This window comes from Rhinoraja longicauda, chromosome 2, assembly GCF_053455715.1.
Source record: "Rhinoraja longicauda isolate Sanriku21f chromosome 2, sRhiLon1.1, whole genome shotgun sequence".
Lineage (NCBI taxonomy): Eukaryota > Metazoa > Chordata > Chondrichthyes > Rajiformes > Arhynchobatidae > Rhinoraja > Rhinoraja longicauda.
This window is the reverse complement of record NC_135954.1, coordinates 60,928,891-60,945,230: the sequence shown is the minus strand read 5'-3', so window position 1 is coordinate 60,945,230 and position 16,340 is coordinate 60,928,891. Positions and strand designations below refer to the sequence as shown.

Sequence of the window (16,340 nt, the reverse complement as noted above, 5' to 3'; positions counted from 1 at the left end):
ATTTAATTTCCGCCATTCCGATATCGCCTCATATTTTTCCGCAAAACACATGCCTCGCCGCTCGCGTGTCTTGGCCCTTACCTCTCGCTCGTCGCCTCTCGCTCGTCGCCTCTCGGGCCTCGCCTCTCGGGCCTCGCCTCTCGCTCGTCGCCTCTCGCTCGTCACCTCTCGCTCGACTCGGCTCGCCGCCGATCAGCGCTGCACGCACTGGGCACAGGTAAGTCACGTTCGCCGCCAACGGGTCTACGGATCGGTAGCTTGATGTTGATATTGAGAGGGGATGGGGTGGGTGAATGGGGGGTTTGGGGGCAGGGGAGAGGGAGGGAATGGGGGGAGGGGGCGGAGGAAGGGAGAGGGAACGGGGGTGGGGGGGCGGAGGAAGGGATGGGGAGTGGGGAGGGGAATGGGGCTGGGGTGGGAGGGGTAGGGGGGTGTGGGGGAGAGGGGAGTGGAGGTGGGGGGGAATAGGGGTGGGGGTAGAGTGGGGATGGGCGAGGGGGGAGGAGGGGAGTGGAGGGGGGAGGGGGGGTGGTGGGGGAGGGGAGTGAAAGGGGGGAGTAGGGGGGGCTGGGGTGGAGTGGGAGTAGGGGGGGTAGTGGGGGTGGGGGGAGGGTGGAGGGGACATGGACTGTTGTGATTTTTGAAAAATTCTACAGATGTTGAATGTTCATCACATTTTTGCAGGAAAGGAAACTTGGCAAAATCAGGAAAAAGGCAATACCAGCGATATCTCAAAAAGTATCAAGATGAGTGGCTTTGCATCGGGCCTAGCCGATCCAGTGAGTACAGTGCGCACTGCAGCATTTGTGGTGTTGATTTTACGGTAAGCCACGGTGGCCGTGGTGACTGTGTTAAACATGTGAACTCACTGAAGCACTGTAAAGCAGCCGAGAGCATTCGTGGTGTCCCCAAGCTGACATCATTCTCCCAGTTCTCAAAAAACTTAAGTGTAATCAATGCCGAGGTATGTTTTGCTAACTTTGTTGTAGAACATAATCTACCATTTGCTGCTGCAGACCACATGGGACCATTACTATGTGAAATGTTTCCTAATAATGACATTGCTAAAGAGTTCCACTCAGGGCAAACAAAGACAAGATCTATTGTTCAAACATCAGCAAGAGATTGTGAGAGTAAGATAGCTGCAGCAATGAAGAGTCAGCCCTGCAGTCTTGCTACTGATGGTGGTAGTGATATGGATGATGTAAAACCGTATCCACTGGTTGTGCGGTATTTTGAAAATTCTTTGGGCTTGGTCACTGTTCTGTGTATGTCAGAATGCAAGGATTCGACTGCTTCGTATATATTCAAAACACTTGACAATGAACTGATGAAGAGAAATATCTCTTAGAAAAATTGTGCGTCATTTGGAGCAGACAATGCAAGGGACCAAATCTGGACTAGCCTCTCACTTGCAGAAATCAAATGAAGATATGTACATTTTAGGTTGTGTTTGTCATCTCTTGCATTTGGCAGCAGAGAAAGATGTGAATGTACTACCAGTGCATGTGGAAGTGTTATTGCTAGATGTCTATTTCTATCTTGATAAGAGCAGTAAGCGGAAAGCAACTCTGAAAGACTTCCAGTCTCTGCACAACACTGAAGTGAGGAAAATTCTCAAACATTGAAGCACAAGATGACTTTCACTAAAACTGTATTGACAGACTGCTGATGCAATGGCCTGCATTGACAGCATTCTTCGAAAGTGAACTGGACAGTAACAGAAAATCAACCAAAGCAACTAAAAGAAAGGCAAGAGGAGATGCTGCATGTGTGATAAAAAAGAAATGCCCAAAAATGGGACACAATACTGCCACTGTCGTATCATCTGTCAAAAAAGCACCTTCTAAATGTAGTGCTCACACTTCTCGACCAGCAGCTGGCCCACAGTCATCAGTGTTCTTCAGGATGGAGGCTCAGTCTTCTCATGCACAATCATCAGTAACATGCCATAAATCTACCTCAAAACAGAAAAATGTTTCAGCAAGTGGTCCATCAAGTGCTTAGTCAGCTCTTGCATGCAAATTGAAGCCCAACACTGTAATGAGTGGATCTTTTTCACCTCCTTCCATGCTCAAAAAACCTACTTCTCGCATTGGAACTTCAAGTACTTCCAAGTTCATCCCATGCTCAGACAACTCAGACGCTCAAACCATCAACATCATCTACAGTGTGCAAAGGAAAAGGGAGAAAAGTAAAAAACTACCCAAGAAAGGTGTGCTAATGTATGACAAGATTGGAAAGAGTCTGTACAGCATGAAACAGCCCAACTACAAAAATTTACTGTTTGTTTCTCAGTGCTGTTCTGCCTGTTTTTGATGAATCAAATCTCAAGTTGCAGGAAGGTGAACCATGCATTTATATTCTTCGCAAGACACTGCTTGCTCCTGTGAAAACGATTATGGCTTATGTTGTGAAGCCTACATCATTGAAGGAATACCCCCTGCTTCAAGTACCATACACCAGTAGTGAACATCAGAAAGCTGATGATGATGTGTTCATAGGGCATTCTACCAAAGATTTTCTGAGTGCACATTAAGAAATCGAAAGTGTCAACTTCTACAGGACGGTCAGAGATTTCTATTGCCGTGCATTGATCACATGATTGCCAAATTCCCACTCTCGGATCCAATGTTGGTACATGTAGAAGTAGCTGATGTTGGGCAAAGAGAACAAGTGAGATTTGCCTCTGTAAAGTACTTTGCTCAACGCTTTGACACTTCTGAGAAAATGAATCAACTGGAGAAGCAATTAATTGCATACCAGGTTGATGAACTCACAGATGACATTGTTAGCTGTCAGAGAGCAGACAAGCAATGGAATCTGATTGGGGAAAATAAAGGACCCATGCTTAAACAAGAAGTATCTCCATCTTGCAACATTAATGAAGGCCATCTTAGTTGTATTTCACAGCAATGCTGAGTGTGAAAGATGTTTCAGCCATGTGACCAAAACCAAGAACATTGAGTGACTTGCTTGTTCAAACGCATTTCATGCGAGCCCAAATCACTGTCTGCTACCAACAAAGCTACTCATCGGAAATACTGCAACAGTGCAAAAGTGGACTCTATCAAGATCTGAAGCAGAAGAGGAGTGGGAATGATGAGGGTGCCAGTTGTTCAACTCTAAAATTGTTGGCTTCAACCAAAACCTACATGCAGAGCAAGTATGTCTTCAGTATGTGCAGTTTTAAACGAAACTCTTTCTTCATAACTTAATCATACATTTTATGACCATTGTTCTTTTATTCAATACCAAGAGAATTGGATGTGTAAGGAAAAAACAAAATTAAAAAAACAAAACAAAACAATTTTTTCTTTGTGTTGTAAAAAGTATTTCTGTTCAATAACCTTTCTATAAATAGAAGAATATACTCATGATAGGCCTGACATTGTACATGTAGTCCAACAACTACAGACTGTTGGAAATAATAGTCGTTTTTCACACATGAATGTTACAGCGCAATGCTGAAAAGTTGCATTACGTGCCATATTATGAATTTTGATGTAAAATTCTGAATTTTGGACATCAAAATTCTGAATTTTGGACATCAAAATTCTGAATTTGTAAAATCAAATGTTGGGAGGTCTGATATTGAATAGTGGAGCAGGGTCAAACTCTTTTTATCTTTTGTGTATGGAGGTAGTAGAAGCACTATATGAATTAGACAAAAAATGCAAATTTATAGAAAGGTACAGCACAGGAACAGGCCTTTGGTCTATGAAGTCGGTGCCGAACATGATGCCGAATTAATCCCTTCTGCCTGCACATGATCAATGTCCCTTCATTTCCTGCCTATTTGTGTACCTATCTAAAAACTTCTGAAATGCCACTATCGTGTCTGCTTCCACCAACACCAACCTCTCTGTGAAACTTGCCACGCATCTTTAAACTTTTAAACTTAAACTAACCTCAAAGCCATATCCTTTAGTATTTGACATTTCTGCCCTGGGGAAAAAGCTTCCGACTGTCCATCCCATCATGCCTTGAAATGGTAGAGGGTTTTTCTTATAACAATGTTATAATATTTCTATTATAATTGTTCTATTAAATTATTTCAATTTTGTAGGAACAATTGTAAACTTATTCCCCCCATGAAGGGAAATGTAACCATTCCATGAATGGTTTGAAATAATTCCGTGAGAAATTTAGAGATCATGGATTTTAGTAGGCACAGTCCTCAAGATTTTCCACAGGACAGTATGTCAATTAAAAAAGAAAATTAATATTCTCTAAAATAGTCAAAACAGGTGCCTTTGTTTTCTGTTTTTATATCCATATTTCCAGCATCTGTTACTTTTTTCTCTCTGTATAGTATGATGGAGCTGAAACATGCAGTGTTCTGGTCAGACTGTACAATAGATGGCTGTGTTCCAAAGATGCAAAGGAACTGTATAGTTTATAAAAATGGCCATGTGGGAGGCTAGTTTGAAATGGACCACAGCAGCTGAGGGATTTGCATGTCGTAAAACACACCCATGTCATAAATTCATAACTCATTTTCATGCTGATAATGAACACTTTGTATAAAGTGGCTACAACATTTTGTGCCTAAATTAAGTGGTGGAAGATATCACCACATTTAAGGTGCAATCAGGTAATGATGCAACGGGGTACTCGAGTATCTCGGGACATCCATATTTTGCATGTTACAGCCAGTATGAGAGGGGCTGGCAGAGGCAGTGATGAGTCAGAGTAACCGTAAAGTTACACAGCACAGAAACAGGCCCTTCGTCTCAAATCGTTCATACCAGCCAAGATGTCTATCTGAGCTAGTCAAGTTTTCTTGTAGAAGGCTTATATCCTTTAAACCTTATTCATGTACCTATCTGAATGTCTTTTAAACATTTGTGATTGTATCTGCCTCTAAATTTTCTGGCAGCTCATTCCAAATTACCACCCACTGTGTGAGAATATTTTTCCTTTGGTCCTTTAAATTTTTCTCCCCTGACTTTTAACCTATGCCTTCTAGTTTTAAATTACCCTTCCCTGGAGGAAAACAGTGCGACCATCCACCTTATCTATGCCGCTCATGATTTTCTAGACCTCTATCTCTTAGGTCACCCCTGTACCACCTATGCTCCAGGGAAAAATGTCCCAGCCTATCCAACCTCTCCTTACAACTAAAGCCCTCTATTCCCTGTTACATCTTTGTGAATCTTTTCTGCACTCTTTCCAGCATAACAATTGCTTTCTTCCCCACCCAATCTACCATCTTTCTTTACAACCCTATCTACCTGCGTCTCCACTTTCAGGAAAATATGCACCTGTACCCCTAGATCCCTCTGTTCTACACTTTAAAGGGCCCTGGCACTTACTGTGCAAGCCCAGACCTGTTTTAACTTACCAAAATGCAACATCTTGCGTACTAAATAAATTTCCTTTAAATTCCTTGGTCCAGATCCCCAGTTTTCTAGAACTTCTTGTAATCTTGGATAACTTTCTTCACCATGCACTATATCACCAATTTTGGTGCCATCTGCAAACTTACCATGTTAACAACATTGTCATCCAAATCATTGATGTGGATGAACCCAGCACCAGTCCCTCCAGCACACTTCCAGTTGCAGGCCTCCAATCTGAAGAACAGCCTTCCACTGATTTATTTCACCAAGCTAATTTTGTATCCAATTGGCTAGCTCGCCCTGGATCTAACCTTCTAGACTAACCTATAAAGTCAGACCTTATCAATGACTTGCTAAAGTCCATGTAGATCATGTTCTGCCCTTGTCGATGTTCTTGGTTGATTCGAGGGGAAAAAAACGATTTCCCCTGCTCAACTATCTAATCAGTCCCTGCCTTTCCAAATGCTGATAGATCCTGCCTCCCTGAACAAGGAGGGGAAAGTTTCATTTTGCAACCAACAGGGAGGAATTAATTTCTTTGAAAGAAGTTGGGTGTTACAACCAGGATCAAGATGTTTGTAAAATAATCATAGCGTTAGATTGTGTAAGGTTAATTTTAAGTTTTCATTACTGTTGCAGGTTGAAACCTGACTTTCCACATTCCACCCACCCATTTCTATGGTGTGTATGTAGGCTGATGCAATTTTATTTTTGAAGCCTCAGCTCCCTTCTTTCACCTTTCGTTTAGTTTAGAGATACAGCCCTTTGGCCCACTGAGTCCACGCTGACCAGTGATCCATGCACATTAACACTATCCTACACATACTGGGGACAATTTTACATTTATACCAAGCCAATTAACCTACAAACCGTTACATCTTTGAAGTGTGGGAGGAAACCAAAGATCTTGGAGAAAGATCATGGGGCAAACGTACAAACTCCATACAGACAGCACTCATAGTTAGGATCGAACCCGGGTCTTGGGCACTGTCCGGCAGCAACTCTACTGCTGCGCCACCGTGCCGCCCTTCTCGATAAGATTGGAGCATACTGGAATATTCACGTGGGATGCGAAAGAACTTGCTGTTGTTGGCTACATTCACAATTATTTTTTCCTTATTAAAAATTATGCTGTTGACCCACTGAGCCAGATTTTGTTTCTCAAAGACATCCGAGGAGAATTGTGAAACAGATCTCTTTCCCGTCATAAGTTGCATTGGATGGTTTTAGAATCACAAGGATATCATTGATTAGCCTCTGTTTGACTTCTGTCATGCTAATTTTAACTGAATGAACGCACTTTTTTTTCTCTTAATCATTTTGCGTTTCTCAGCTCACTTTTTCCTCCATCTGTTTCATCAATCTTTTCATTTGTCTCTTGCTCTTTGCCTGTTTTCTTCTTTCTTGTACTCTTTCATTATTATTTACTCGTTTTTTCCTTATTCTTTTCACCTGTTTGCTGTCACTTTTACCTGACTCACCCCACCCACATGAAACAACCAAAGGATAAATGCAATTAAGTGGAACAAAATAATGTGAAGGTACAGGCTAGCTGGGATTTACTGAGGCTGCCAAGTTTAAAAAAGCAAAATAAGTCAAAAAGTACTTCTTGTAATTTGATTGGAAAAGTTATTGTGAGATTGCAAATTATGTGTCATTTTGTTTATTTATGAGCATTAAAAATCCTGTATATTGAGACTCTAAATGAATTTGTCAAATTGACTTTTTGCAATTGGATCAGTGAGCTGTAGAGCTGTGTTAATGGTAAAACCTGATATAAATGTAGACATAGGAATTTAGAATGAAAAATTTGATCCCAATGATATCAACAGAAAACTGTTTATCCAACCAGGAGTTTCAGTTAAACTCTAATAATTTGCTATTGGGTTATCAAAATTCCTGAAGATTCAGCATCAGCATAGATGATGTTTACCATGTTACCTTCACTGGAAAATCTATTGCCCTGCCATGTAACACCTTGAAGAAGTGAACTGTGTGGGGGTATTAATGTAATAGCATTTAAATGTCTAGATCTGTCAGTCTGACTCATAACTTGTAATGGAGTTTTTCCCAAAACTTTTCAGTTGAGTACAATAATATTTCACAAACCTGTAAATTGTGTGACAAAGGCTGACATTCATAGGTTTAGAGATGTACACAAGGCCATTATTTTCAAACTATCACTGCAACCTGGCAATCTGAAGCACATCAAATGCTCGTCAAATTCTGAGGGATTTTTTCTGAGGGACTTCTGTTGAAAAATCTTCTCCAGATCTTCTCTAATCCTTATACCAATTAAATCTCTGCCTCCTAGTTATTGGGCTAGATATCCATGGGTAATGTCTATAGTACCTGCCTGTTTGGACCGTTAAATTTCAGGGTGCCTTAGAATCCAGTTATTTTTGGAGCAAAGAAATGAGCAGCTGGAGGAACTCTGCAGGTTCGGCAACACCTGTGAAGGTAAAGTGATGGTTGATGTTGCAGGTTGAGACCCTGCATCAAGTCGACCATCATTTTGTCTCCACACTTAAGGGTGGCATGGTGGCGCAATGGTAGAGTTGCTGCCTAACAGCGCCGGAGACCCGGGTTCAATCCTGACCACGGGTGCTGTCTGTACTGAGTTTGCACGTTCTCCCTGTGACCTGCATGGGTTTACCCCGGGAGCTCCGGTTTCCTCCCACACTCCAAAGACATATAGGCTTGTAGGCTAATTGGCTTGTAAATTGTCCCTAGTGTGTGTAGGATAGTGTTAGTGTGCAGGGATTGCTGGTTGGTGCGGACTCGATGGGCCAAACAGCCTGTTTCCACGCTGTATCTCGAAACTAAACTAAAGTAAATTAGCTGTCTGACCCACCAAGTTCCTCTAGCTGCTCATTTTTAATTTAAAATTTCAGCATCTGCAGTCTCTAGTATCTAATTGTTTTAATTTGTTTTCTTCCCTTGTGTATGTTTCTTGTTAATGTTGTATTTAGCATTGAGCTATATCCAAATGAGTGAATCACACTGACTGTGGGTGTTGCAATTATCAAACAGTAAGCTGCAACAAATGGCTATTGTCAATTTGTACACAAGCCGCACAGCGGTGAGAGTGCTTTTCACCAATGCACGGTGGTGAATAGAGTAATACAAGAGCTGCCCTTCAATCGTTACTAGAAAAAATGCAGAGTCTGTTACTGGCCAATTTATTATGAGAAATCAGTGGTTTGCTGACTGATCTTGGCGTGATAATTTTCATGTCTCAACCACAAATTGACTGCAGTGATTGTGATTTTGCATATGTTACACATACAGGCATCGCTGTGTTTTGGCACCATTTCCAAAGTCCAATCGGCCCATGCACTCAATGATTTGGAGCAGTTCCCGCTAAGCCTCTCCTCGTCAGTCTGAAGAAGGGTCTTGACCCGAAACATCACCCATACCTTCTCTCCAGAGATGCTGCCTGTCTTGCTATGTTACTCCAGCATTTTGTGTGTATCTTTGGTTTAAACCAGCACCTGTAGTTCCTTCCTACAAGCCTCTACTCGTCCGGCCGTCTTTGTGGCCCGGGGGCGCCTCCTGCAGCTGACCTTGAAGGCGCTTGAGGCATTACCTTGGTTCACCCCGACCGGCCCTTGCTCCTCACATCTGATGTCTCCAGCTCTCACCCGGTCACGCTGCCCGCCGAGCCTTCGGGCGGGTTTGTGGTTGGACAAACCATCGGGTGGGTTCCTGGTCCCGCCGTCCGAGCTTTCGGGCGAGCCATCGGGAGGGCTCTGCCCAACATTCCCTTTCAAACAGTGGTCCTGCTGATGTGTGTTTTCTGAACTCTGCTTTATTTCAAATACCCATTGAAAGTGCATTCATCAATTTTATGTCTAATCCTTTAATTTTGTACATTTCTACAGGTAGAAGATTGCGAGGTAAAGCTTTCTACTTTGTCAATGGAAGAGTATATTGTGAGGAGGATTTTCTGGTGAGTTGCATTTCGATATGGAAGCTTGGTTTTGATAGGAAAACCTGGAGTTCTACCATTTTCCCAAAATGTAATTACTATCGCCATGTCTTCAACCATCAAAGTTCTAAGTGCTCAATTATCTTTCCTCATCTTTTCTTCTGAAATCTCAAAGAGGCACCTTATGGTGCTTTCATCAAGGCTCATTGTATCTGAGGTCAACAATTATCCAGTTGGTGAATTTGGCTGGAATGTCTGAAGATTGCCAGTACCACTGGAAATTCAGTCTCTGTCTCATTGGAGTTATGCTCAGTGTTCATCCCCCACTCCTTGAAATATAACTTTTTTTTTAAAGCCTTTAGTTTTAACCATTATGTTTTTAAGATGTGGACCTCCCTGACCTTGCCCACGCATAATTGCCTGAGTTTTGTGGGTCAATTTTGAGAACAGTTAAGAGATGGTCGTGCTGCTGTCAATTTGTAGTCATCTTAATTGTGTGAAGGCAGCAGAATTAATTTCATAAAGGATGGGAATATAATGACAATAAACGAGTTCGGTACCTCGACTGAGCATGCGCAGGTCATAGGTCGCAAGGGCTAAACATTCTCGTAGGCTGATCTGTGTGTATACAGACCTGCGTTTCATCCGTATTTTCTAGTTTTGCTTCGTAGAGGTAAGAAAATATTGCTTTAAAAAATATTAACTAGGTGTATTTTTGGTTGATTTGTACTCTGGTAGACACAAAATGTTGGAATAACTTACCGGGACAGGCATTATCTCGGGAGCGAAGGAATGGCTGACGTTTCACCCTACAGGAATGGTCTCGACCTGAAACGTCAGCCATTCTCTCTAGAGATGCTGCCTGTCCTGCTGAGTTACTCCAGCATTTTGTGTCTATCTTTGGTGTAAACCAGCGTCTACAGCTCCTTCTTACACGTTAAAAAAATCCCCACGCTTGGTGCTTCATTGCGGGCTACAGAGCTCCCTCCCACCCCAGGCAATGTCATTTGTGCCACCGCCCAGAGTAGACACGGGCGCTGCACAAACTCACCCTCATTCCACACAAACCTCGCTCCTCATCACCCTTTACGCTGCTCCCGGGGATGGCGGTGCCAGCAGAGGCTGTGTTCGCCAGCGCTAGCTCCCTGTAGCCGGTTGTCTGGGTCTTGCTCCCTTGATCACACCCCCACTGCGCGTTTCCGATTGCAACACCTGTAACCTGACGGAGTGGCACCCGACAGGCTCAATCCTCACAGCCAGCGCTGCCGTGAGAGTGGTCCCTGGGACAGGCCGGCATATACTTGTCTGGTGCCGCTCCGTCAGGTTACAGGTGTTGCATTTGGAAACGTGCAGCGGTGGTGTGATCGAGGGAGCAAGACCCAGACAATCGGCTACAGGGAACCAGCGCTGGCGAACACAGCCACTGTTGGCACCACCATCCCCGGGAGCTGCGTTGGGGTGAAGAGGAGCAAGGTTTGTGTGGAATGAGGGTGAGGTCCTGTGGATTGGAGGGTAGCTAATGTTATCCCACTTTTTAAGAAAGTAGGGAGAGAGAAAACAGGAAATTATAGACCAGTTAGCCTGACATCAGTGGTGGGGAAGATGCTGGAATCAAATATAAAAGAAATTGCGGAACATTTGGTTAGCAGTAACAGGATCGTTCCGAGACAGCATGGATTTACGAAGGGGAAATCATGCTTGACTAATCTTCTGGAATTTTTTGAGGATGTAACAAGGAAAATGGACAAGGGAGAGCTAGTGGATGTAGTGTACCTGGACTTTCAGAAAGCCTTTGATAAGGTCCCACATGGGAGATTAGTGGGCAAGATTAGAGCACATGGTATTGGGGGTAGGGTGCTGACATGGATAGAAAATTGGTTGGCAGACAGGAAACAAAGAGTAGGGATTAACGTGTCCCTTTCAGATTGGCAGGTAGTGACTAGTGGGGTACCGCAAGGCTCGATGCTGGGACCGCAGCTATTTACAATACACATTAATGACTTAGATAAAGGGATTAAAAGTAACATTATCAAATTTGCAGATGACACAAAGCTGGGTGGCAGTGTGAACTGTGAGGAGGATACTATGAGGTTGCAGGGTGACTTGGACAGGTTGTGTGAGTGGGCGGATGCATGGCAGATGCAGTTTAATGTGGATAAATGTGAGGTTATCCATTTTGGTGGTAAGAACAGGAAGGCAGATTATTATCTGAATGGTGTCAAGTTAGGAAATGGGGAAGTACAAAGAGATCTGGGTGTCCTTGTTCATCAGTCATTTAAAGTTAGCATGCAGGTACAGCAGGCAGTGAAGAAAGCTAATGACATCATGGCATTTATGACAAGAGGAGTTGAGTATAGGAGCAAAGAGGTCCTTCTGCAGTTGTACAGGGCCCTAGTGAGACCGCACCTGGAGTATTGTGTGCAGTTTTGGTCTTCAAATTTGAGGAAGGACATTCTTGCTATTGAGGGAGCGCAGCCTAGGTTCACTAGGTTAAATCCCGGAATGGCGGGACTGTTGTACGTTGAAAGACTGGAGCGACTAGGCTTGTATACACTGGAATTTAGAAGGATGAAAGGGGATCTTATTGAAACATATAAGATTATTAAGGGATTGGACACGTTAGAGGCAGGAAACATGTTCCCAATTTTGGGGGAGTCCAGAACCAGGAGCCACAGTTTAAGAATAAGGGGTAGGCCATTTAGAACGGAGATGAGGAAAAACGTTTTCAGTCAGAGAGTTGTAAATCTGTGGGATTCTCTGCCTCAAAAGGCAGTGGAGGCCAATTCTCTGGATGTTTTCAAGAGAGAGCTAGATAGAGCTCTTAATGATAGCGGAGTCAGGGGATATGGGGAGAAGGCAGGAACGGGATACTGATTGTGAATGATCAGCCATGATCACATTGAATGGCGGTGCTGGCTCGAAGGGCCGAATGGCCTCCTCCTGCACCTATTGTCTATTGAGTTTGTGCAGCGCCCGTGTCTACTCTGGGCGGTGGCACAAATGACATTGCCTGGGGTGAGAGGGAGCTCTAACCCGCAATGATGCACCAAGCGTGAGGATTTTTTAATGTGTAAGAAGGAGCTGTAGATGCTGGTTTACACCGAAGATAGACACAAAGTGCTGGCATAACTCAGCGGGACAGGCAGCATCTCTGGAGAGAAAGAATGACTGATATTTCAGGTCGAGACCCTTCCTGTAGATGCTGCCTGTCTTGGTAGGTTACTCCAGCATTTTGTGTCTACCGGAGTACAAATTAACCATAAATACACCTAATTAATATTTTTTAAAGCAATATTTTCTTACCTCTACGAAACAAAACTGGAAAATACGGATGAAACGCAGGTCTGTATACACGCAGCAGATCAGCGTGCCTGAATGTTTAGCCCTTGCGACCTATTACCTGAGCATGCTCAGTTGGGATACCGAACTCACTTATTTGTTCAATGGTCCCAATTACTGACATAAGAATTTTATTCTGGAATTATTAATTAACTGAATTTAATTTCCTCTTCTGCCAAACAGGCCATTTAAATTTGTCTCCCCAGATATTTTGTTTGGGACTCTGGATTTACTAATCCACTGGTATAAACTCTGAATTTAATGGTAACGAGACGGGCGTGGACCCGTTGGGTCCAAATCTCTCCTGCGGGTGCGGCAACCCCAGCTGGGTGCAAACTTATCCTGCGGGGCCGGCAACCCTCTCTCAACTGACGATCCGTGGACCCGTTGCCGGTCGGGGAATTTTCCCCTGGGGCCGTGGACGGGCAAAGGGGAGACAATAGACAATAGGTGCAGGAGTAGGCCATTCAGCCCTTCGAGCCAGCACCACCATTCAATGCGATCATGGCTGATCACTCTCAATCAGTACCCTGTTCCTGCCTTCTCCCCATACCCCCTCACTCCGCTATCCTTAAGAGCTCTATCCAGCTCTCTCTTGAAAGCATCCAACGAACTGGCATCCACTGCCTTCTGAGGTAGAGAATTCCACACCTTCACCACTCTCTGACTGAAAAAGTTCTTCCTCATCTCCGTTCTAAATGGCCTACCCCTTATTCTTAAACTGTGGCCCCTTGTTCTGGAATCCCCCAACATTGGGAACATGTTTACTGCCTCTAATGTGTCCAATCCCCTAATTATCTTATATGTTTCAATAAGATCCCCCCTCATCCTTCTAAATTCCAGTGTATACAAGCCTAATTGCTCCAGCCTTTCAACATACGACAGTCCCGCCATTCCGGGAATTAAACTAGTGAACCTACGCTGCACGCCCTCAATAGCAAGAATATCCTTCCTCAAATTTGGAGACCAAAACTGTTCTCAGTACTCCAGGTGCGGTCTCACCAGGGCCCGGTACAACTGTAGAAGGACCTCTTTGCACCTATACTCAACTCCTCTTGTTATGAAGGCCAACATTCCATTGGCTTTCTTCACTGCCTGCTGTACCTGCATGCTTCCTTTCAGTGACTGATGCACTAGGACACCCAGATCTCGTTGAACATCCCCTCTTCCTAACTTGACACCATTCAGATAATAATCTGCCTTTCTATTCTTACTTCCAAAGTGAATAACCTCACACTTATCTACATTAAACTGCATCTGCCATGTATCCGCCCACTCACACAACCTGTCCAAGTCACCCTGCAGCCTTATTGCATCTTCCTCACAATTCACACTACCCCCCAGCTTAGTATCATCTGCAAATTTGCTAATGGTACTTTTAATCCCTTCATCTAAGTCATTAATGTATATCGTAAATAGCTGGGGTCCCAGCACCGAACCTTGCGGTACCCCACTGGTCACTGCCTGCCATTCCGAAAGGGACCCATTTATCCCCACTCTTTGCTTTCTGTCTGTCAACCAATTTTCTATCCATGTCAGTACCCTACCCCCAATACCATGTGCTCTAATTTTGCCCACTAATCTCCTATGTGGGACCTTGTCGAAGGCTTTCTGAAAGTCGACGTACAGCACATCCACTGACTCTCCCCTGTCAATTTTCCTAGTTACATCCTCAAAAAATTCCAGTAGATTTGTCAAGCATGATTTCCCCTTCGTAAATCCATGCTGACTCGGAATGATCCTGTTACTGCTATCCAAATGCTCAGCAATTTCGTCTTTTATAATTGACTCCAGCATCTTCCCCACCACTGATGTCAGACTAACTGATCTATAATTACCCGTTTTCTCTCTCCCTCCTTTCTTAAAAAGTGGGATAACATTTGCTATCCTCCAATCCACAGGAACTGATCCTGAATCTATAGAACATTGATCTATCAGGCCCTGGGGATTTATCAGCCTTCAGTCCCATCAGTCTACCCAAAACCATTTCCTGCCTAATGTGGATTTCCTTCAGTTCCTCCATCACCCTAGGTTCTCCGGCCCCTAGAACATTTGGGAGATTGTGTGTATCTTCCTCAGTGAAGACAGATCCAAAGTAACGGTTTAACTCGTCTGCCGAAAGGGGAGAGGGAGCCACTCACCTCTGCTCCAGGCGGCCATTGCGTCGGCCAGAGCGAGCCGTTGGTTGGAAACGTCTCCTGCAGCGACAGCTCGGTGGTGACGGCCAACTTGTTTGACCCTCTGCTGCCGCGCTGCACCACGGGAGGAAGGTCAGGCATGGGGCACGCCGGGACGGGCACCGGTCCTCCTGGCGTGGGGGGGGGGGGGGGAGCGCATTTATTAAAGTTTATTAAGTTAATTGTTTTTAAAATGTAACAAAACTTGATCAATCGAGACTGCAGGGGAATGGTGAGTAGGTTGGGCCTAAAATTGTTGTGCTATCGTGTACCGTTTTTCGGCTGTATTTTGGGTATGTACAAACTAATAAAGCGATAAACAAACATTATATATATATAGATAATGTCACATTTATATGGCAAGGCTTTTTCAGGCATTGATGTACAGATGGAGCAGCTTTGTTGGGCTGCATTTGAAGTATTGTGGACAGTTCTGGTTGTTCCATTGCAGGAAGGATGTGGAACCTTTGGAGTGAATGCAGAAAATGTTTTGCAGAATGCTGCCTGGATTAGAGGGTATTACCTAAGAGAAGCTGGATAAACTTGAACTATTTTCCCTTGAATGTCAGAGGCTGAGGGGACCAGATAAAGTGCACAAAATTGAAAGGCATAGATAGGACAGACAGTCAACCTGTCAGAACCTTTTTCCCAGGGTGGAAATGTCAAAGACTGGAGTGGATGGCATTAAGGTGAGAGGGACAAAGTTCAAACGAGATGTGTGGTGTCGTTTTTTTTAAACAGAGTGGTAGGTGCCTGGAACGTGCTGCCTGGGGTGATGGTGTAGGCGGATAAAATAATGGCATTTAAGAAATTTTGGATAGGCACATCGAAACGCAGTTAATGGAAGGATATGGATCCAATGCCGGCAGAGGAAATTAGTTTAACCTGGCATCATGTTTGGCGCAGACATTGTGAACTGAAGGGCCTGTTCCTGTGTTGTATTTTCTGTTCTATGTTCTATATGGGATGTTACATGTCGGTTGGTGACTCCATTTTATTTCTCCACAGTACTCTGGCTTTCAGCAGTCTGCCGACAAATGTTTTGCTTGTGGTCACCTTATAATGGACATGGTAAGTTGAAGTAGAAATACACCACCCTATGTTAGAAATGACACTCCTATTTACTCTGAAAAGTTACTGTATAAACCTGACACCGTGGTCACCTACCCTTTGTCCCCCATCCTCTCGGATGTACGATTCTTAACTGTGGAATGCTTTTCAAATTTCTCAGACATTGAACATCTACTTTGTGCCTCTTCATCGTTTACTCGTCTTGAAACCCAAAACATCAGACATGGGATGCACTTGTAGAGGCTACTTGCCAGGAGTTTTGTAATCTGTTTATAAACAGAAACTATGTAAACTATTACTAAATAGGATTTTTAACTTAAGAATTTAAACAATTTTTCATTAATTTCTGGATAATTATTTTCGGCTTTTAAAATAGATAGGCAGAAATAATTCTAACAAGAATTTAAAATAAATAACTAAACTCTGCAGGTCAGGCAGTATCAATGGAGAGAGCAACATTTAACATTTTAGTTTGAT

At 43.7% G+C, this 16,340-nt stretch overlaps 1 protein-coding gene across 2 annotated transcripts in view; it reads left to right on the top strand.

Annotated features, from left to right (window-relative positions):
* limd1a (LIM domains containing 1a) overlaps nt 1–16,340 on the top strand; it is a 48,856-nt gene that overhangs the window by 16,490 nt on the left and 16,026 nt on the right. The window contains exons 4-6 of one of the 2 annotated variants that reach the window (XM_078419846.1): nt 685–779; nt 9,230–9,297; nt 15,801–15,863. In XM_078419846.1, the coding sequence (XP_078275972.1) occupies nt 685–779; nt 9,230–9,297; nt 15,801–15,855 (218 nt within the window). In that variant the 3' untranslated portion in view covers nt 15,856–15,863. The remainder of the gene's footprint in view (nt 1–684; nt 780–9,229; nt 9,298–15,800; nt 15,864–16,340) is intronic. The other variant, XM_078419836.1, reaches the window with a different exon arrangement.